The sequence below is a fragment of the Gymnoscopelus microlampas genome, assembly GCF_963454915.1.
Source record: "Gymnoscopelus microlampas genome assembly, chromosome: 17".
Lineage (NCBI taxonomy): Eukaryota > Metazoa > Chordata > Actinopteri > Myctophiformes > Myctophidae > Gymnoscopelus > Gymnoscopelus microlampas.
This window is the reverse complement of record NC_139954.1, coordinates 14256235-14280713: the sequence shown is the minus strand read 5'-3', so window position 1 is coordinate 14280713 and position 24479 is coordinate 14256235. Positions and strand designations below refer to the sequence as shown.

General features: G+C 39.7%; 2 protein-coding genes across 3 annotated transcripts in view; both read left to right on the top strand.

Annotated features, from left to right (window-relative positions):
* Positions 1-300: 300 nt before the first annotated feature.
* LOC311064957 (immunoglobulin kappa light chain-like) lies at positions 301-6073 on the top strand (the record flags this gene model as incomplete). Its single annotated transcript, XM_084085047.1, has 4 exons — positions 301-349; positions 3098-3412; positions 4314-4349; positions 5426-6073. 4 exons carry the CDS (start codon positions 301-303, stop codon positions 5746-5748), a joined length of 723 nt encoding a protein of 240 aa, XP_083941173.1. The 3' UTR covers positions 5749-6073.
* Positions 6074-12328: 6255 nt separating this feature from the next.
* itgav (integrin, alpha V) overlaps positions 12329-24479 on the top strand; it is a 45765-nt gene continuing 33614 nt past the window's right edge. For both annotated transcript variants that reach the window (XM_084084866.1, XM_084084865.1), the window contains exons 1-2: positions 12329-12811; positions 13992-14125. In XM_084084866.1, coding sequence (XP_083940992.1) covers positions 12621-12811; positions 13992-14125 — 325 coding nt within the window. In that variant the 5' untranslated portion in view covers positions 12329-12620. The remainder of the gene's footprint in view (positions 12812-13991; positions 14126-24479) is intronic.

Here is a 24479-nt window from a genome sequence, read left to right as displayed (position 1 = left end):
AGGTGGCGTAGTCTTGCAGTACCTAACAAACAGTATTATTCTCACAGTAATTACGCACCCCGCACTTTACCGTGCAACTGATATTTTATTGTTGTGAGTTTAATGTGTATTGTTATTTATTTATTATTGAGATAAAGTAAAGAGTGTCAGCATTCTAAAAAGAAGTGGCAAGTTACATGTGACAACCTGGCCACCGTCACACTATGTTTGAAGGTCACACTTCAGTGCTCAGGGAGAGTTTATAGCTCTGCAAGTTGAACCCTTCAAGAGTGAAGCTTGCTCCTTGACAATATCAAAATCATGTCTCTGACCATCATCTTCATCTTGACATGTGCTGTCTGCATTACAGGTAACATTGTCACATTTACAAATCTCCTACCCTGTTCTAAAGTTTGTTTTGGGGGTCACAAACATTGTCACGAATTATATTTATTTATCTATTCTAAATGATTATCACATAATGTCATCATAATTGTTTGGATAGGGACTGTGAACTGAGGATCAATTTAAGAACAGAACTTGTCAAAACATGACTTCAACCTGTTTCATATGTTAATCTTTTCCACCCATTTAATCTGATTATTCATTGATTCATTGAATACTTTATTAGTCAAAACATTTAAACAGCACAAAGGTACAGTAAAACATTTAGGCTAAAAGGATAACACAAAAAAAGTCCTGGGGACTTGTTTCCATTGTGGTCCTATGTATGTACAGTATGTATGTAATTATAAAACATTTCTTTGTTTGCAGAAACATGGGGCCAGGTCATCGTCACTCAGACTCCTTCAGTGAAAACTGTTAATGCAGGAGACTCAGTGAGTCTAGCATGCAGAGTGAGTAGTCGTACTAGTTATTTATCCTGGTACCAACAGAAGTCTGGAGAAGCTCCTATACTCCTCATTTATCAAACAAGCAATCGTCAGTCAGGAACTCCATCCAGGTTTAGTGGTAGTGGATCTGGGACTGACTTCACTCTGACCATCAATGGAGTCCAGGCTGAAGATAAAGGTGTTTACTACTGTATGAGTTATGACAGTGGCTATGTGTTCACACAGTGATACAGAGTCGTACAAAAACCTCCCTCAATAAAAGAGGAAGTGACTGGAACATCTCAATGAGAGATAATAAAAATATACATGTTATAACTATTATTAAAGTTACAATCTTATGTTGATAATGACAGGTTCCATTGAGTCACTTCCTCTTTTTTTAAGGGAGGTTTTTGTACTGTGTTTTTGTTTCACTGTGTGAACGACCACACACTGTTGATATAGTTTTCACTCAAACAGTAGTAAACACCTTTATCTTCAGCCTGGACTCCACTGATGGTCAGAGTGAAGTCAGTCCCAGATCCACTACCACTAAACCTGGATTGGGTTCCTGACTGAAGGGTCCTTGTGCTATGAATGAGGAGTTTGGGAGCTTCTCCAGACTTTTGTTGCTACCAGGACAAATAAGTGTTGTGAGGAGCACTACTTGGTCTGCATGCTAGACTCACTGAGTCTCCTACATTAACAGATTTCACTGAAGGAGTCTGAGTCACACTGACCTGGCCCCATGTTTCTGCAAAAAAACAAAATATTTAAACAGACAGTATTTTATATTCCAGTTGCATATTATGTTTTTAAGCATGATATCCTTTATCCCTTATATATTTTTTTATTTTAACAATTACAAGTTCCATAACTTCACGTCAGTGATCCAAACAGTGTTGAATTATATCTGATGGAATTATGGGAAGATCATTTTGATTTAATAATAAATTCATAGAATGTTTGAGATCACAAAATCAACTACTGTAGCTACAGTAAGAACTACGTTTGAATCGGATTCGAGTTAGGAGATCGATAAATGTGTTAGTCTTACCTTGAATGCAGATAACACATCTCAAGATGAAGATACTGGTCAAAGACATGGTTTTGGGAGATATTGTTACGAAGAACACGCTTCAGTCATGAAGGATTCAACTTTTCCTTGAAACTATGTCCTTGAAACATAAAGTCTCCTTTATGCAAAACATCTTCCTCAAGAAACTCAACTGCTATTACCGCCATTACTATGTGGTAAGTGGTTCAGCTGCCAGCAACCTTACACCTATGTCTTTGACTGAAAGAAGAATAGAATACCTTGTCTAATTAGATTGAAATGGAAGTTATCTTAATTTTAGAAGCTAGACTTAATGCAATACATTTCAAAACCTTGAGGTTTTATTTACTGTTTTCTCATAACATTGATAATATATTAGAAAAACACAATGACCAAAATGTAATCCCACATTATTAGACTGATACAGAGAAAGATGGGTGGACAGATGGAGAGAGAGGGTATGAATGAAGTGCTATATTGTAGGTGTAACAAATTATACTAACACAGGAAAGTTATGTTGCGCTTTTCTAAACACTCAAGGATGCTTTACATGGGTGACTATGATGAGTATAAATTAATTACAAAAATGTATGTCAACAAATGAAGATGAGGGAGGCAGCTCGAGGAGGTAGGAAAGATATCCAGAGCCTTGAAAAACGATGGTTTATCTTGTTTGTTATTGCTGCTTGTGATATCAATTATGGTTTATTGTAAAAATGTTGAATTTTCCTTGTTATGAACACTTACTGCCGTTAAATGTAGGTATAGAGAACAGAGAAAGTTACTATGAGTAATGTTAGTATAGTAACTATACTAACATTACTCATAGTAACTTTCTAGTTGAACATATACCTCACGTAATAAACTGTTTTCTCAAAGACCATTAAAGACAGATAGTAGTAATGGAGGTAATAGCAAATGAGGTTCTTCGGGAAGATGATTTGCATAGAGAGGAGACTTTATGTTTGAAGGACACACTTCAGTGCTCAGGGAGGGTTTATAGTTCTGCAAGTTGAGTCCTTCATGACTGAAGCTTGTTCCTCGTGACAATACCTATCAAAACCATGTGTTTGACCATCATCTTCATCTTGACATGTGCTTTCTGCATTCACGGTAACGCTGACACATTTATAAATCTCTTACCCTGATGTGAAATGTTTGGCTTTAGCTAGAAGACATTTCCATACTGTCAGCTTATATATACATTTTTGTGTTTGTTTGTTTGCAGAAACATGGTGCCAGGTTACTGTGACTCAGACTCCTTCAGTGAAATCTGTTAATGTAGGAGACTCAGTGAGTCTAGCATGCAGACCAAGTAGTGCTCCTTACGGCGGTCGTACTCCTCGTTTGGCCTGGTACCAACAAAGGTCTGGAGAAGCTCCCAAACTCCTCATTTATTACGCAAAGACTCTTCAGTCAGGAACCCCACCCAGGTTTAGTGGTAGTGGATCTGGGACTGACTTCACCCTGACCATCAGTGGAGTCCAGGCTGAAGATAACGGTGTTTACTACTGTCAGAGTTATCACACTAGCCCAGACGTGTTCACACTGTGATACAGAGTCGTACAAAAACCTCCCTCAATAAAAGAAGAAGTGACTTGAACAACTCAACAAGGGGGAACGTAACAGCATGTTTGACGTGACATCACAACCAACCCTTTTAAGAGCAATTGCAACTGGTAAAACAAGTATGATGAGGTTTTACAGATTTCATTTTGATGGAGAGCTGAAGGAAAGGTGTCTATCTGAACATTGGATTGGATTCTACACTGGATTTACCAAAGCTACTTGCTGTATAAGGAACCAAGACCCAGTTCTCTTTGCTAACCGGCATGGATCAGCAGAGGGTTTGGGATGTTATTGGACATGTCTATAGGAGCCAATATGGATGGAGTTTGTTCATAACAGCCTGGCTGGAGCCAGCTTCTTTAGAGCTGCCTGTCTATAAGAACGTTTATTCAGGATGGAGAATGGACCAGGAACCCAGATGTTTCCCATTTGGTTTGATGATGAGAGTGCTGTGGTGTTTTAACCAGTCTATGTTCCTGGATAAGACAGTATTATCATCAAAGTATTTTATTTAGATCTTGGAACATAATCATAACATTAGAACAATATTCTCAATGAATGATCACAAGGAAATTTTGGTTCTCAAGTTGTGGAGTGTATGTTTGCCGTGTGAATAGGCTACATAGACATGACATGAGTCATAACCTTTTACATTTTGAAGTATTTCACTGACTGTGTGAACAGTCATGTATTTACAAAGTAATAGATCATAAGGAATATAAATTACAGGTATGGTTCCTTATTTAAGTGTTAGTAAGTCATTTCCAGTGCTGTTATAGTACTGTTGGCCGTTCACTACATTGTGAGTGAGTGAAGTCATTCATGTGGAAAGGAGGTTTTTGTACGATGGTTTAACCAGAATGGATCACTGTGGTGGACTTTCGGTGGAGGCACCAGACTCGACATCAAAAGTAAGTACTGATTTATTCTGTTCCATTTATCTTCATAGGTTCTTGATGTGACTTGTGTTTGTGATTTGTTCTAAAAGTGTAAAAGTGTGAGTGAAGGAATTTGTTCTAAAAGTTATACTATTTATATATTGTTTGTGAAGAAAATTGGGATGATATTCATCCCAATTAAATTTTTTACTTAATTGAATATAGTGTAATATCACAGCCTATCTGTAAGCGTGAACAAAAGCTGACTTGTTGATTAGATGATAGAATGTTCTTATTTGATTTGAAATAATGTATTTCTGTATTGCATGTTCTATTATAATGGTAGTTCCATAATTAAGGACATTATTATATTGCATTTCTTACATTACTTAATTCAATATAAAATCCATAATCTATAGCCTACAATTCTGAAATAGTTTGAAATTAAAATATTATGATTTAAGTAATTAATCAGTAATAACAGGCTCAGTTAGTAGTAAAGTATTACAAAGCCAACTAAGTTAACTAGGCCTACTTAACAGTCTTTCTCTGGCTCTAATCTACTAGTTGTACATTAATATAATTGACTGTCTCTTTCTTTTTATCATTTACTGGTCTGTCATTATAAAGCAGAATACAGTTGCATGTATTACAGTAGATATATACCATATTTAACTGTTTAACTGTATCTTTTCATGTTCAACATTATAATGCTCTAAATGTTCTGTGTACTAATAATGAACTTCAGTCACTGTGTCTGTGTGTTATGGTTCTATACTAGTTGTACGTACAAATGATTCTAAACTATTTGCGCATACAAAGAAACAAACTTGAATTCATTATTTAATATACTGTATATTATCAGTATATAATATATACTGTAGAAGAGACAATGAATTCTTTCAACTTCATTTGACTTTGTAGTAGAGCATAAAATCACGCACAGTAACATATTATATTAGTGTACGTGATTTTATGCTGTACGTACTAAGTCAAATGAAGTTGATAGAATTCATTGTCTCTTCTCACTTTGCGTACTGTATTACTGTATGTGATTATATGCTAGTTTGACATATAAAGTCAATTTGATGGACTTATTTTCTGTACAGCTGGTGTCTCGGTCAGGCCCTCCGTCTCTCTGCATCCTCCATCATCTGAGCAGCTCTCTGCTGGGGACTCAGCCACCCTGGCATGCCTGCTCAGTGGCTACAACCCCCAAGGTGCCCAGGTGAGCTGGGAGGTGGACGGGAAGGAGGTGACGGCCGGGATCCTGACCTCAGAGGAGGTGGAGAAGAACGGCCGTTACGGCCGCAGCAGCACCCTGACCCTGAGCAAGGGACTCTGGGAGCAGGGGGAGGTGTTCACCTGCAAGGTGAACCATGAAGGAAACACACAGCCCACTGAAATCACCAGGACACAGTGTGGGAAGTAGAGAGACGTTCATACAGTGCTTCTGAAAATGTATAGCTTAATAGAAATAAATAAAAATGCAATCAAATCACATGATGTTAAGTGATGTCACTGTTTGTTTATCATACTTTCGCAGTGTCAGAGGCAACGCTTTTTATCTACGGTCAGCTTTAGGAAACTAATGACACTCAATAGACTGTCTCCATTGTTCACAAATCATTAAAAACTAAAACAACAGGATAGTGTTGTTTAAAGAATATCATTGTTTGTCATTAACGTACACTTACAGTGTGGGCTGTAGAAAGATGCTCTGACTACTGGCTTTGCTCAATGCTTATGAAAATGAATGGCCTTTATAAATAAAAAGCAAATAAAAAGAAATGTTGATGAAGTCAGCTTTTTGTAATTCATTACTCTGGTATGTATAACTTCATCTGATTTAATGATTGCTTCATCCATGCACCTAAAGATGTATGCCATGGGTTTATAGAAGAAAAATAAAATGATAAACATGTTAAGCGAGCATGTTTGTCATTAATGCACTCACAGTGAGAGGCAGAAGAAAATTAAGTTGATTAACAACTTCAGCCCTACTGTATATTTCATCTAGCTACAAGCTCAGAAGAACACCTCACATCGCTGTTGTGAGCTTGTAGATCAGCTATATTCGTAGATCTGCAATTTTCACAATAAATTGGGGATGCCAGGGTTAATGTGGTTAAATAATGTCATGGTTTATATGGAATGCATGTGCATTATTTGAATAAACATTCAGTCATACATCAAATCAAATATAATGGGTTGTAAATTACCTTTTTGTTCTAATGGTATTGACAAAGCAGTAATCTCATTCCAGGTAGATAAACATAATCTTATGGGAATACTAGATTTCCTACACCACACATTGTGCAAGACACAATATATTAAATACACATAATAGTCCTTAAAGTTGTTTTTTGTCTGTGAACCTGTCAGAACATGGTGTGTCCCACTTCTGGGTCCCAACCCACACAGGGTGATAAGAAAGACCAAAAAAAGCATAGACTGATCAGAACAGTATCTGTCCCATGCAGTATTAATATAGGATGTTTCCTATGTTTGCAAATGCAGTGTGAGTCTCTGAGACAGGTGAACATCTGGGAAAAGTGATGCTCCATTCTGGTCAGCAGCTCAAACCACTGTACCATGACTATGTAAATCAAACCACTGTACCATGACCTTATGTAAATCAAAGACTAAAGGGGAAATACTGCATAATTTATATGTGATTTATGAGGGATTCAGCTAGCCTATCTGTTGAACGTGTTGCTCTGTTCTCTTTACAGGAGAAACGAATATGCCTTTATGATGGAAATCACTTTTTAAAGGGGAATAGAATTTCTATCCATTACCATTGTCTGCTCAGAAGTTCAGAAAAGTATCTTGATCATCATGAAGTCTCTTGTGGATCTATTCTGCTCACAGCAGAAACTAAGATGCAAATCTTAGTTTGAGTCCCCTGGGACAGATGACAGGCTCACAGTTAGCACAGTTTCAATTTCAATTTCCATTGAGCAGATGTTAGAGTTGGCTATGATTTATAAATTATACTGAATTCATACTTAGTACTGATACTGTCATTATATTTTACTGTGTCAGAAAACAACATCCTACATGTTAATGCAAGTCAAGGGATTTTCACTTGATGAGGATAAATGAGAGATGAGATTTTACCAGTCATTACTGGCTGAACCAATTTAGCAGACAAAATGATCTATAATGTATATACAGTAACAGGCATTATAGTCTATATGTAGCCTATGAAAAAAGAAGGAGGAACAAAAAGAATATTGAACCCCCCTCCAAGGTATAGGATACGGTAAGTGACATATTATTTTGTTAAAATAAGTGCTAAATTGCTCTTTATTCTGATCATTGTTCACGAGTCTCCCTCTCCAGTTCTTTAGTAAACCTAAAATGCAGGACAACAATTTTATCCTATCAGGAAAGATAACTCATATGCAGGATAAACAAGTGAAATTGGAAGTGATGACACAAAGTAATGAGCAGACAAAGTTGAAACTGAAACACTTGTAAAGGCTGCTAAAGCTGATACATGGTTACTCTCCTGATTGGTTGAAACCCACCTGAAAATGTATTCTTTGTTTATTAAAGAGCTGGAGAGACAGGGAGACCCCTGTTACTGAACAAACACTCTATAGTAATAATTACTATTAGAATATAGAGCTTTAACTTGTTTTGTTTTAAACCAAAACTATATCACAAGTTACCCTACCTTTAAATACCATCTGGATTTGGTGTCTATGACTGCAGTCTAGTGTCCTAACACAAGATGGCAGCAAGACATTGCTAATGTGTAACATTTCCCCCATCAGAATTTTAAAAAGAAAACACATCTGAAATGTATTTTTGTTCTCCGAACTGTTTGAGGGCTGAGGAGAGTGTACATTACAATAACATATTATGCTATTATTTCCATATGCTTGGTGTTGAGTCACATTGGTGTCTGCCGAGTTCAATTAGCTTCATCTGATGATGTCAATGTTATTGATTGGTACCATGTCTTGTCTGGTCTTTATCTTCCATTTATTACATCTTCTTAACTGCTCTCATTAATGTCCTACCCCTACAGTCATCTCCTTCATCTCACTATGTTCTTTCTTTCTTTCTTTCTTACTTACTTTCTGTAGGTACAATGAGCAGATGGAGTCATCCCCAGGATATACCACCATTGGGCAAGTTACCTCCATGTCTCTGGTCACATGCCCTACTTTAACATCCCTTTGTGGCTGACTGGAGGCGGCAGCACAATAGATAGCTTGTTCTGAGTGTGTGGATGGGTTGGGGGGTTGTGAAGGGGGATCCCCCACATTTAATCTGTCATTACTGGCATCAGATTAGTTGGCCTGCTTGTTGCTACTTGCTACTGCTTGACCACACCACACCACACCATTGACCACAGACAGCAGCACAGGAGAAAACTCACACACCTATCCACCATGGCCTTTGACCAAGGTGTGACTTATATACTGTGTAAATTATATCAGTTGTCTTTATGTTTGTAAACACCATTATATTAAATAATACACACTGAAGAACAAAAAGTTAAAAAAAAAGGGATGCAGCTTGTGGTGATACAGACTGTAGGGAGAAAAGTACTGAGGCACTACGTCTTCAGGTGAAACATAATATAATGATAATAAAATAAATGTATTGTTGAGCAAGGCAACAGAGAATACAATACACACTATTTGTTTTCTGTGTCTGTCTGTCTGTCTGTCTGTCTGTCTGTCTGTCTGCCTGTCTGTGTGTCTGTCTGTCTGTCTGTCTGTCTGTCTGTCTGTCTGTCTGTCTGTCTGTCTGTCTGTCTGTCTGTCTGTCTTTCTGTCTGTCTGTCTTTCTGTCTGTCTGTCTGTCTGCCTGTCTGTCTGTCTGCCTGTTTGTCTGTCTGTCTGCCGAACCCCCCACTCTCCCTATATCCACTGATATACACACATTATATTTGTATCATTCTGGAAAGAAACGTCCACATGAGCACAGTCAGTGTAGAGTTATCATGTTACAGTATACAGTACATTTTTGTCACACATTACAGGGAGAGAGAGAGAGAGAGAGAGAGAGAGGGTGCTGTAACATTAGCTTCATTATCTCACATCTGTTCTTCATGTTTCAGGATCTGTTCGAAAAGCCCATAAAGTAGACTTACACGCTGTATACAAAGAGGATGGCGTCTGCCAAGAAACACACACACACACACACACACACACACACACACACACACACACACACACACACACACACACACACACACACACACACACACACACACACACTGGTCCTTTCGTTCTCTTTCTCTACTTGTTCACTCACGGAAATATACACCTCTGCACTAAACATGTGAGCCGCCTTGCATGCTGACACATCTATAGTGCATTCTTGCCTGATTTATACTCATATTTATACTTACAACTAAGTAAAAAATACACATATATGTCAGTGATCTATATGTCTACACAATATGTATTTCACTCTTTTTCTGTTTCCCCCATACTAATGTAAACAAACACACACACACACACACACACACACACACACACACACACACACACACACACACACACACACACACACACACACACACACACACACACACACACACACACACACACACACACACACACACACACACACAACCACCCCCCTCTTGTGAATCCCCTGGGAGATCAGCCACACATTCTTGAGTGTACACTTCATTCTAGCAGTGATTCAGAGACGCTCATGGCCAAATAAGAGCAAAAACACACAGCCGACTCACCGGCCTGCAAGTTTACTGGACATACAAACTGGGCATCTGGGTTTTCTAACTCACTGCGTCAACCGTTTGTCTGTTCTGTATCTAAGTGGTTCTGATGCTTTTTTCCATGCCAAGGACCCCCAAATTAATGTATCTGGCCGCAGACCCCCATCTGAAAATATATTGTGCCATGGGACCCCATACATTTGTGTTGTTAAAATGTTTTTAAAAAAGAATCCAAATGTTAAAGATTTGTTTGAAAATAGCAGATCAATGCACACATTGTGAGCTTGTAAATCGTCTATTTTCAGATAGCTTATGTATATAGGGTTAAAGTGGTTGAACTGATTTTGATGCTATATTAACTATATTAACTAATCTTGCTGAGGACCCCCTGGAACCACCTGAAGGACCCCTGGGGGACCCCCACCCTACTTTGAGAACCACTGCTGTATGTACCCAGTTAAATCCTCAGTGTTAATTATGGGTCCATTTGGTTACAGAAAAAAATGTTTTGTAACTCTTTGTTGTCCAGCATGGTGTGTAGACTATTACCAGAATCAGTAAGTTTTATATAAAGGCCATATATAACAATAATAAAGTGTCTTACTTCTGCATAAAGTCTAAGTTGTCAGATGAATGAAATTATGTTATTTCTGGACTTTAAATCGCTGGCTGGTTAGAGACTGTATTGTACATGGAGTGATTTTAAAGCAACGACGTTATTGCATATAGGTGTGTGTGTGTGTGTGTGTGTGTGTGTGTGTGTGTGTGTGTGTGTGTGTGTGTGTGTGTGTGTGTGTGTGTGTGTGTGTGTGTGTGTGTGTGTGTGTGTGTGTGTGTGTGTGTGAAACCGTAGACATGAGGATCAACACAGATGACTCAGAGACTAAACTAAACACTGCTTGGAGTTCTGAGCCATCTCCAATGGCATCTTGAGGGCCCCTGTTCACTCAGGGCCCTTGGAACCTTATAACTATGTGCATCAAATAATAGAATATAGAAGTACTTGAGGTAGTGACTCTCCTTTCATAAGAATGTGAATTCCTGTCCATTTCATGATTTTTTTCTTAGCTTATGTTCAGTGGATGCATGGTGCCTATATCATGATGTGCCCGTATGTTTTTATTTTATTCATTGTATTTTATAGATTTGTTCTATTCATTTTGTGTCTTTGAATATTGTTTGTGTGTATGTTCACTTACAAAAAAAAGCAAGAAAATATTTTAAAAATAAATGAAATAAAAAAGAGTGGGAGGCTCCATTCCATGCAGTGTAATGTTGGGGATGAAATATTGCTACTGGGCGCAATTGGTGCCAGCGCGTGCCGCCCTGGGGGATGGCCAATATATCAGTTAAGATCCACGGTCGATCCATCCAGGGTCCCAACGCCATAGTTTGAACAACCAGACGACCCAAGCTTGCCATCTCTCAAACGCGTGTTGTGAGCTTGTAGATCGGTTATTTTCACTACTTCTTGAAAGTTTTTTATTTATATTTTTCTCAGTTCATGGAATTTCTTGGTTTAAAAAATAAATCATTTATGAAATTATTTTGAAAAAAATTTAGATTTTTTTTTTTTTTAAAATTGTGATTTTTTGGGGATTTAAAAAAAAAAAATCTTTTGAAATAATATATTTTTTTTAAAAAACTAGATAATTACTTGCGAACCATAAAAATTGGTCTGCGACCCAAAGATGAGGTCTCGACCCAGTGTTTGGGAACCAGTTCCATAAAACATTCCCTTTTAACTGGCGCCGCCTACATTGCGGAAGTCGGCTCGTAGCCCCTCTGATGCGGTGGAGCTCACTTCCTGTACTGTATTTGTGTACCGAGCCCTGATGACACACACGACATACACCAGTGTTGCCATGTCTGCTTATTATAAGCGACTTTGGGCTTGTCTTTCTGCTAAGTTGCTTGTGAAATATTGGTAGTTGCGGGTTGCGTTTTTTTGGGCTTGTTTCTAAAGTGTAGTTGCTTATTTGGGCTTGTTTCCTAAATGTTGTTTAAACCAGTGGTTCTCAAACATTTTCACGTCAAGGCCCCCCCCCCTCTGAAAATAAATGATATAGCCCCCTACAACATTTGTGTAAAATGTAAAAAAAAAAATATTCCACATTTTTCACATTTTAATCAATATATTCTTTTATAGCAATGTCGTGAGCTTGAAGATTGGCTATTTTCAAATAGGCAACGAAAAAGTGCTCATGATGTGGCCCAGTCGCTTCTTTTGGGCTTGTTTTCCTAGAACTGGTTGCTTATTTCTCTCGCAGAATCTGGCAACACTGACACACGAACGCACACACACACGAACGAACACACAGAAACCTCCCTCTGCTCGTTACAATGTTGCTGCTGATTTGGTAACAAACAGGATTTGTGCTGCGGTCCAGTCTGTGGATGATGTGTTACAGCAGGGATCTGTGCTTATGACGGCTTCATACTGAACCCCGGCTTGATAGATAGAGGTGGCGACTCCGAAACAGAAACAAGTAATCTGTTTCGTTAGATCGATCAGATCGCAACAACGATCATACGGGGGGGAATACTTGGGAATATAACTACATCGATTTATTATATATTTTTTATCTCCCAGCATGATGAGAATGTCTGGAGGAGCAGAGCTGAAGTGGCGTTTCTTCCCGCTGGCCGTTGTTGTCATCCTGGCGTGTTTCAGATGTTGTTGTGCGTTTAATCTGGACGTGGACAAGCCCTCCGTGTTCTCTGGACCACAGGGGAGCTATTTTGGATTCTCGGTGGATTTCTTCAAGACGCCAAATAATCAAAGGTACCGACAAGTCTGAGTCTGAGAGTTCTCGGTTTATGTTGTGTTAAATCTGTCCCTGGCTGGCTGTCCCACACAACCAGTGATGGAAGAAGTACTCACATGTTTTACTTACGTAGAAGTATCAATACTGCAATGTAGAAATGCTCTATTACAAGGAAAAGTCCGGAATTCAAAATGTATTGGTATCAAAATGTAGTTAAAGTAACAAAAGTAGAAAGTAGTCATTACGCAGAATGTCCCGTTCCACAAGTTTTCAAATGTATTATGACCCATTGTGAGCTTGTAGATCTGCTATTTTCAAATGGCCAAATGTATATAGGACTGAAGTGGCTAATGTATGTTGTAATAGTAATCAAAGTAACTAGTAACTAAAGTTTTCAAATACTTGTAGTGGAGTAAAAGTACAATATTTGCCTCTGAGATGTAGTGGAGTAGAAGTAAAAGTACTGAACATTGTAAATACTCCAGGTAAGTAAAAATACCTCAAAAGTGTACATAAGTACAGTACTTGAGTAAATATAGCTAGTTACTTTACACCACTGTTTAATGGTACCAGCAACATCGATATATTAGGCTACTTCCTACTTTAGATTATTGTGATTCAACTTATTTGTGTTCATGTCAGACAGTATATGCCACGTTTAGTGTGAGGTTTTCTTTAAAAACATGAATCATTACTGTATACACTGACTGCAGCGTTTGCACACAACCCAGAGGCCATATCTATTTGTTTGGGTTGTATTGTATTGTGTATTGTAGTGTATTGATTTTGTGTTAATTAATATACCACAACTACACCATAATCACATAATTGGGATTGTTATTTTCTGCTGTGTTCTATATAGGGTGCTTCTACATTTCTGAGGGGCTGGATAGAATAGTACAGTAAATGTAGTCTGTAGGCTATCAAGGCTCTTTCACCGACTAGATTGCACCCTACTGTATATCCTTGTACCTGTTGGTGTGCTATATTCAGTGTGCGTATTGAAGGTGTTATTATACTCCCCCATAAAGAACATCTTCACACTGTCATTACATCGGCTCTAAATGTTTGTGGTTAGGACACTCACGGTGTTGACTGAAGTCTGTTTTTAGATGCTCCTCTCCTCCTCTCCTCTCCACATCTCTTCTTCAATCCTCTTCACCTTTTATCTGTCTCCTCTTGCCTCCTCTCCTTCAGGTCGGATGTTCTGATCGGTGCACCGAGGGCCAACACTTCTTCCTCTGGCAGCACTGTGGTGGAGCGGGGAGCCGTCTACAGCTGTCCCTGGAAGACCACCACGGCCTGCCAGGAGCTACAGTTTGACAATACTGGTAGGGACCACAAACCTCTCCTCTCCTCCTCTCCCCTTGCAATTTAACCCATTAAGAACGCATCTGTGTCACCTTAGATTTCTTTAGGCTATTCAAAAATAGCAGATCTACAAGCTTGTAGATTTGCTATTTTTCTAAAATCGTGAAAATTTGTGCAAATCTTTGAATATATTTATATATTTTAAAGCGTTACGATTTAGAAAACATTTTTTTAATCAGCCTCAGGTCTTAATGGGTTAATGTCTCCTCTCCTGATCAGCAGTGGGACTACATTCTGTCTGACATGTAACCTTCACACAGTGTGCCATGACATGGGGAGCCCTGGTGGCTCAATCAGTTGGTGCCGTGACCACATAGGCCAAACCCATTGATGTACTGGGTTCTGACCTCGCTCACAATCTGTGTCACATGACCTCCTCCCTCCATGCTCTGCCTTTACCCTTTTCCAATTGAAAGGTTCCTTTCAACCTGGCATACATTTAAAAAAAAATCTACGAGCTCACATCATGCTGCGATGCGACGTGTTGTGAGCCCGTAGATTGGCTCTTTTCGCCGCACGACACTATTGTACTACGAATTGTGGTTAAATTACTGCTCCTGATTTTAATGTGTCTGAACAAAGATGATTATATTGTTGGTAGGAGAGATCATTCATTAGATGATGTTGTTACAACTACATTCACAACAATGTATTGATGATAAACAATCAAGTACACATAGTATTAATAAGGAAGGTGGTTTGAGGGTTCATCTAGCTAGCTCTACTGCTGTTCCCTCATGTCAGAGCCTATTGTGGAATGTGTGACTGGAAGAGGATGTGTGTGGACATGCTTGTGAACTTGTGTGTCTGTGCATGTGTGTTCCAATTTAACCCGCAAATGTTTCCTTCCACCATTTAAACATGGAAGAGAAAAAGAGTACTTTACAAAATTAGGCTATTTGTTGTCTGAGTAAAAAATGTATACATCGTTACAAAATTCACACTCAGTACACTGTGTGTGTGTGTGTGTGTGTGTGTGTGTGTGTGTGTGTGTGTGTGTGTGTGTGTGTGTGTGTGTGTGTGTGTGTGTGTGTGTGTGTGTGTGTGTGTGTGTGAGCAGTGGCAGACCTGTTCCTTGTCCTTTGTTTTCCTTAATGCAGAGCACAAACTGATTCACTGCCTGGCATAACAGCTGAGCTGCATTGTGTATTGTACTGATTCTATGTATTTGTAACAGGGAATAGTCTCACAGAAAGAGAGAGAGCAAGGTGGAGAGAGTGAGAGAGTGAGTGAGTGAGGGGGAGCTGTGTGTGACTCTAACATTCAGGTTGAAGTCTAGAATACCTTGATATTTAAAATGTTAGTCAGAATTATGGTTCGATCGGTTGCTCTTCATGACATTTCTATGTAGTGAGAGAATGTGAGGAATGCTTCATAATTTTTTCTCTCCCTTTGTTAAAAACAATTCCTTTTTTGGGCACAGTGCTCTGGGCACTGGTTCACCTGACAGCTCAGCTGATTGCACATTTCACTCTGACTGTCTGCCAGTAACATATGAGACAGACTTTATAGGAAAGACAAACAGTAAAGTCCTCTGTGTTAATTTAACTCTGAGAGAGTGTACAAATGTAACCAAATACGGGTCCATTTGGTTATATTTGTACACTCTCTGAGTTACAAATCCATAAATTAATACCGAGGATTTTACTATTTTACTTCTTCCCAGTGCATTTGTATGTATATTATGTGTGATATTTTAAACATTTCCTATTTTGTAGTCATTCCACCTCCCCTTTCCTTCTTCTCGTCAGGGTCGCTTTGAATGACACAACTGTCTGCGTCATGTCCACAGTTTCTTTTCTTTTTACTAATCTAAAACCTAACAGTTGTTTCCTGGTATTTTATCGCTGCCGTGTGGTTTGTGTGGCAGCATTCTCACATGCTTAATGGGATGGTGTCAATGACAGCTCAGCTGGCTTGCATCCTGTCTGACGGATTCCTGCAGAAGGCTGTTTGTACTATCTGAGGAGTACGTCGTCATTCAGTAAAGACCTGCAGTAAAAGTCAATTGCTGCAAGGTTTCACATCCCATGAAGAGTGGAGACAGATGAGACAAACAATGAGACTCCCTAATTTGTACTTTATTATAATTTCTTCTGTGAGCGACACTCTTGTACAACAAGGAATGGGTATTGGCAACTTGGCAAGGATAAGGATAATTCCTTTTAACAGGTCGTTCATGAAAGTCCTTGCGGTCTTGTTTCCAATGAGAACCTGTGAGCAATTAGGGGTTAAGAGTCTTGCTCAGGGACAAATTTCATTTCATCGACACATATGCTGACCTGGCCTGGAATGGAACCTGGGGCAACCAGGGCCTCTGGCTCCCTAGGCGGGCTCACTAACCATTCAGCTATGGCCGATATTATCTCTATACCGATACAGGAGTTATGATGTGATATGTTTACCAATACGATGCACATGACCAAAATGCCACAAGATGAACCCAAACAAACCTTCCAAGTGTGTGTGTACAAACAAAAACTGTCAAACAAAATATTTCAATACAGGCCTATTGTATAAATACAGACATCACCGATGCATATCTCAATGTTTGATATTTTTTAGCACAGCTTTACTTACGACGAAGGATAAATTAGTCTGAATTGAACTGGACTGAACAGAGGAGATGAGGTGCGAGAAGAGAAGTTAGGTTACAGTAGGTTTAGGTCAAGGTGATAGACATGAGGAAACTGATGCTCCATGGGAATGAGAAACATGACGCTCTGTGGTAAAGAGCCCGGTAGAGCACAGAATTATTTAGTCATTTACAAACAAGTATAACCTAAAGGTGCATATTAGCCAGCTAACGAGATGATGCAGTGACGCTTTGGATGCATTTTGTTCACCGAAGTGACAAGTTGACAACCATCTCATTTTGTCAATCTCTCATTCCTTCAGCCATGACGCTTGGACAAATTAAGTCTCTTCAGCCAGTGCGTCTAGTGTGCACTCTGTGCAATCCCAGAGCACAGTTCTTTGAATTTCCGAACAGGAACATACTGAACACTTGCCATTTCCATTTGTGCACAGTTTGGTTCTGTTTGGCTGTTGGCTGTTTTGCAGTCAGCAGGTTTGGCAAACTGTGCTCAGCATAACCGTGCTCAGCCAAACTGATCCGTTGGGACTAGTGGAAGGGCTTATTGACATGGATATTCAATTATTGGTTTTAGGCCCTGTGATGGGAAAGAAGTCTGAGAGTCAACACAAAATCTTTTTTTATCCTCTTTTCCCTATCTTTAAATTTGAGATCCTGCACAAACGACTATTTCACCCACTTTTACCTGTAAATAGGATGTGACAATAAACATTGAGATTGAAGATTCATATCAAAATATTTACTACTGCCTACAGTTGAGACAACAATACATGTAGTACAAACCCACAACTATTCATAGAGGACAGTTGTTGTCTCCTGTATAGACACATAATTGCATGTTATCACATGTTTCATTTAGTCTATTCAGGTAAGGTTAGGGTTGCTGAGGTTTCGTATAATGTGTATTTGGATTGAGACTAATCTCTTTCTCTCTTTTGTCTCTCTCCATCTCATGGATATATTGTCGTATGCACATACCATATATTGTAGATATCTTCTTCCCTGAGGCTACTTTTGCCATTTCCGATATAGCTGTGTAAATCTCATTCTACAGGCCATTACGTTTCAGTTTTATGTAAACTTGTGTAGCTGTAACCCCAATTTCTATAGTAATATGTTGTTATCCCACACTCAACATCACTGTATGTGTTTCCACTGCTAGTGGAAACACAAACAAATTATAACAGCTCACACAGACACACACAAACCTGGCTTGGAGCGGCATGGCACAGCAAAGCAAAGGCTCATTTGGCCTACGAACCGTTATGGAAAAGAGGCTAGAGTGAAAGAAATTTGGAAGATGGATTTGAGGGGAGAGAAAGTAAACAAAGAGAAAGAGAGAGACACTTGGAGGAGAGAGGCGTGAAAAGTGAGCGACTAGGCTGTGTGAGATAGACGGCAGTCTTTAGCAGTGAGATGGTTCAAGCCTCGTTGGTATTCTGTGGTTGTCTAGCAGACCACAGCCAATCTTAGCCTGCCTGTAGAGGAGCAGCGCTTCAGCCCAGACCCTTCTCCACCACCATCACTCACACGCACGCGTGCGCACAAAAAAGATAGCAAAGCAAGCAGCCACACTATGGGCTGATAGACACAAACACACCAAATGATGACAGAAATATCACCACTCACCACAGTGACACTGCAAAACACCAAACACATCATTAAAACTGTTTCCCTCTGATACAACAAACCCAGCACACACAAAACATACAGTAGCTTCACTCTGATGCTAGTGCACACTCTCTCGCTCTCCCCCTCTCCCCCTCTCTTGCACACACACACACACACACACACACACACACACACACACACACACACACACACACACACACACACACACACACACACACACACACACACACACACACACACACACACACACACAATTCAATTCAAAGGGCTTTATTGGCATGAGAAAACATACGTTTACAATAGCAAAGCACACACACACACACACACACACACACACACACACACACACACACACACACACACACACACACACACACACACACACACACACACACACACACACACACACACACACACACACACACACACACACAGACACGTATCACATGTCATAATTTGGACTAGAGTTTGGCGATAATATCAATATTGTGATATGAGACTAGATGTTGCCAGGGATTTGGGTTAATGCAATATTGTCTTTCCTGGTCTTGATAGACCCTTTGTCAGACCACGTCACACTGACGTCACGCAGAGGAAGAAGGCATAGAACCTGTACTGTGACCTCTCCTTATTTAAATATATACTCCTTCGTTTCTTTCGTGTGTAAGCGATTGCCAAACCAGTTGTCCTCAAAACACTACCCCCCCTATTGCTGTGACTGGCTGAGATGTGCGGAGGCCATTGGCTTTAAAGCGTGGGTACATGCTCGCCTAGTGGCTCGCTCATGGCGCACTTCACAAGCCTCATGCACAGGACATTAAGTGAAGTCATTGAACTGATACGAGCACTCCTCAAAATAAATGGGCTGCAACGCAACCTGTGTGCACACACAGTCTCAATGTTTGTTTACAAATCATTGGTCTCTATAGGATTCATTCCAGTGAAGTGAATACAAATACAATTTTAGGAACTTATTTCTTGAGTGTAAATATCATAAGCACCATACTCATGGCCAAAATATTGTCACATTATCAATATCGAGATATTCTGTTCAAAATTATCATTTAATTTGTCACTATCATCCTTTCTGACACACACACACACACACACACACACACACACACACACACACACACACACACACACACACACACACACACACACACACACACACACACACACACACACACACACACACAATACTTCTGCAGTGACTACTATAGTCAGTGCCAACAAGTCTGTGGGAAACATTGGTACATAGTCTGTACAGTAGTATCATATTTAGACCACACTATTAATACTATATGTACTGTTGTCCACTGAGGTTTATTATCATACACTTCTCTGTTGGCTCCTGTCTGATAGATTGGCCTGGTCTTGTTACTGTAGGAGTATAAAGTATGTGTGTGTGCTTGCTTGCGTGTGTGTGTGTGTGTGTGTGTGTGTGTGTGTGTGTGTGTGTAGCTGTTCTCTTGCCACAATAGAACTCTTTGTTGTTGATTTGACCTAATGCCTGGTCAGAGCATTACTGCCCTAGAAAAGAGAATTTACCGGAAATAGCGAGTGCTTGCTTGTATGTGCTGTATAGAAGGAAATTGTATTTGAGTATGTGTTTTTATTTTGCAGAGAAGTGTGTGTGTGTGTGTGTGTGTGTGTGTGTGTGTGTGTGTGTGTGTGTGTGTGTGTGTGTGTGTGTGTGTGTGTGTGTGTGTGTGTGTGTGTGTGTGTGTGTGTGTGTGTGTGTGTGTGTGTGTGTGTGTGTGTGTGTGTGTGTGTGCGCGCGTGTGCGCATGCGCACAAGTTCATGCATGAGAGACTTTTTGTGTGTGCCTGGCTCACTTTTTGCCTTCTGTCTGTCTGTGCAGCCAGCCATTATGGTTTAGCAGTTGTCAGACCAGGGATATGTTTTGCCAGACCTTGGAACAGCCTAGAATAGTCATCAATACACAGTAAAATCCTCAGTGTTAAAGCTGCAATCCATATTTTTCCCTTTCCTACTCACTCAGCTGGGATTCAAAGCCGGGTCTCCCACATGACAGACCAAATTGACCTCTCTGCCAATAAGACATTCCTGCTTGGTCAGGGAAGATATTGTGCTATGAGCTTCGGGCAGTACTAGTTGTCAGCCAGTAGGTGCCCTAGCCGACAGTGTCTAAATGTCACAATGAAAGAGTAGGGTGACCACCTCCATGACCACTGTACAGTACAGATGTACTAGTTCTATTGTATTTACATACTCTACCATACAGATTGATAAAAAAAATCATTCAAATAAGAGAGAGTGAACAAATCTAAGTAAATGGACCTGGAAGGGTCACATGACTTACGTCCATTTGGCTACATTTGTTACAAATGGAACTCTCTACCCCTTGTTGAAACATGCATGCTTGACAATCACTCCCTCATGACAGTGTGCAAAAAAGCGATGTACCCCATTTTATTAACTCTGCTCTCCGAACAAACCAAACAGAGAAATGTAAAGTATGCATCTTAATTATCCCACATCCAGCTTTACTCGGCACGTCTTTCAATTAAAATGAAGTCACTGGAAAGTGGCCAGGCTTTTATAATAACAAAACAGAAAGAGGGCTCTGGAATGCGTGGTGTGGTCCAATTTTGCGAATTGTTTTCCCAGTGGTGTCATTCAAATGTTTAATTAGTCCTTTTCCTACTCGCTTGCCTCCTTAAATCTATATTATGTACTGCGTTTTTAAGAACAAGCATAAATTCAGCTGTCCAGGAGGTAGGACTAAGGGCACCGAATGTAGAAGGCAAGTTGAGCAGTCCCTTCAATTAAATTACTTTATTGTCATTGCAGGACAATGCACTAAAACGTGAACAAATAATATAATACAAAAACAAAGTATAAAAAGTGTAAAACCAGGGTGAACGTGTGATTCAATCTCAATTATTGCTGTGGAGGTAATAGAGTTAGTGATGTTACACAGTCTTGGATTAGTTAGCAAGAATTCAGTTCAAGTTCGTCCTTAGCAGGCGCACAGTATTGTTATCCATGTTGCATTGAGTGACTGGATAGAGAGGGCGGGGGGAGGGCTGAAGCGAGTGGGGAAACTTGTAATGAGGCTGTCTGTTTGTCTGTCTGTCTGTGTGTATGTGTCACTCCATCCTCAAATTTGTCAACAACACAATGCTGAAAGCATGACTCAACTAGGCACACCTCTAGAAAGCTGTTACTGTTTACTTTTGGAGGGTTATTGTCTCAATATAATATGACTAACTGAGTTGACTAACTGAGTTTAGTTGACTCCTATAAGAGATGGGTCCCAATCTGTCCCAAACCCATCATGTGGTGAAGACATTGTACACGCCTTAGTTTTAAATCCATTCTTCAGCACATGTTTTGTGGGTTTAACTTCTTTCATGTGTTGCCCATTTACTGTGCTCTATGTATTTACCACAGGTCCCCCGTCTGTCTGTCTCTCTGTTTGTCTGTCTTCTACCTCGATGGTGGTCTGCCTTCCTGCCTCTCTGTCTAACTCGCAGAATCTCTGTCTGTCAGTTGACTAACTTGATCAAGGGAGTGGTTTACGATAGTTCCGCTCAAGGTTATTGTTCGTATGGAGATTGGAGAGTCAGAGACAGACTGACAGACTGACAGACAGAGACCTACTCCCGAGTCCCTATCATTCAATCACGGCTCTAAGATCAGTTCAGTCTTTGTTTTTGTATGAGTGTGACCTCATTCCCAAGTCTGGGCGTAAAATCCTTACTTGACACGTTGCCAATCATCAAACAAGGGGAGAGATTTGTTGTTACTATTACACTCCAAGTGAGCTATAGTTATCCTCCAAATCATCAGGCTTTATGTTTATATTATTTTCAGTCATTATACGTCTATGCCCTCTGTGTCCATTACTTGTTAGAAAAACATCAGTGCTAATGCAACTATCGATTATCTTCTATCTATTACTTTGTAGATGAATCCAATATTCGAGAAGCGAGTTTTTCTTTAAATGAAGCAAAGCAACTTTTATTTATTTTATAAATCGACTAATCAATTAGTCTGATTAACCACTTAAAGCCCTATTTGTATGTTATTTTGTACAGCTGTGTCTTGCCAAAACAGCAGATCAGCTATTTTAGCTATTTGAATAAATTGATTATTTTATTAAAATCGATTAGTTCGATTAACTGTTTCACCTCTAATGACCATTATCACACCCTTCATCTGAATAGCGGGCACTTCAACTTTTTCTATATGAACGTTCTCCACCAAAATGATAAATGTATCTTCTGCAGGAAAACACGGTATGTTAGGCTCAGTGTGCGCCTTACATGTGTGTGAGCTGTATAGGCCTAAATATTTAGCTGTGTGCGTTGGTAGCTAGCTGTGTTGCAATGCCTTTTTTATTGAAGTAATAAATCATGGCTTAGAACTTGCTTCGTACTCTCTAACCTGACAGTGTTTGAACTTACATTCTAGCTTTGTTCTGCTGCCTCCAGGCCATGAGCAGAGGAGCATGCTAACTGTCTGATATATTTGATATCTTAAAAGCTGTGGTTTTGATGCTGCGCTCCACTAGTATGTGTGTGTGGCACTGCACATTCTTATGGAGTACACAGGCTTATGCAGTGTTGTCTGTCTGTCTGTGTGTCTGTGGCTCCCCTTAACGTTTAGGAATAGACATGTAAAGAGCCATGTCTGGCAAAATGCGTTTGAAGTCTATTAAAGTGTTAAATGTCAGAAACATGAGTGTTGGAACACGTAGTCCTGTACAGTCCACTTTTAAAGAATTCTGTTCATCAATTATTTTCTGTGATATCTTTTAATAGGTTTCTCATCTATGCTGTCATTCATCTATTTTGTGTCACTATTAAGCAAAGCTACACACACTTAATGGACTGCTTAAATAAAGACAGTTTAAAATGTTGAATTAGTAAATGGCGTGCCATGCCTATTGCCTAGATGAGTTTGCCATATCTGAGCCCTCCAGGCAGCCATCTCTCTGCCTGTGTTTGTACAGGACGCCAGGCTTCTGTTACCTCACAGCTGTGCAGGTCGGGGGCAGGCTGGGGCAGGCAGGCTAGCTAGTTGCAGTTCTAGCTCACACTGTTACAACCTTAGCCAATATTCTGAGTCCAGGCTTGTCGAGTGGTGAGCTGGTATACCCTGCAGGGTGGAAATTAACTTTTTGTCCACTGACCACAATGGCTGGTGAATCCCTCCCTTGCCGATTTGCGTTGCCAGGGATGGCTAACCTGAAATCAAGTTGAAACCGGTGGAGCCCACTTCCTGCTGGTCTATTGCACATATGCATCTTGTGATTGGCCAATTTAAAAAAGAAATAAACTTGGAAGACCTGCCCGCTTTGTTTAGGACGTAAGCCCTCAAAGAGCAAAGTTGCCGGAGCTTCGGGAAGGTATGAGGTTAGGTAAATCCTAAAATTCACTTACCACCACAGCCTTTTTAGGTTTTACAAAAGAATATGACCTTAAATTGAACAGTGGTTATGTTGACAAATTCTGGATCAATCATATTTAAGGCAGAGTCAGACACACTTGAGACCTGGAGACATTTAGATTCAATTTTTTTACATGATATCATGGGAGAAGTACATTAAACACATGGTCGGTGATAAATACTTCTGTGTAGTTCTCTGGCGGAAGCAGGGAATCAGAACATAGTTATACCCAAGTTAAGAGGGGTGGTGCTTGTGTCAAAGGCCTACTCAAAACAATAAATACCATGCCTACATGCTGTGTCATCTTAATTCTATAATATTCTGATTGTCTGAACATATCATTGGGTTGAAACCTTGTATGTCCAAAACCATTACTTTTCAGGAAATGGAAAAAATAACCTGTGTTCCAATGAATCCTATATATATATATATATATATATATATATATATATATATATATATATATATATATATATATATAATTTAGTCACAAGCTCTAATACTTTTGATTGGTTAAATTCTATGAATGCACAAACACTTTATATCTGTGTATCTGTCCTTCCGCGCACATGCATCTCGAGAATTGTCTGAACGATTGACTTCATACTCTGCATATGTGTCACTGAGGACCCGAGGGAGTGCGGTGCCCAGTGTGAAGTCAGT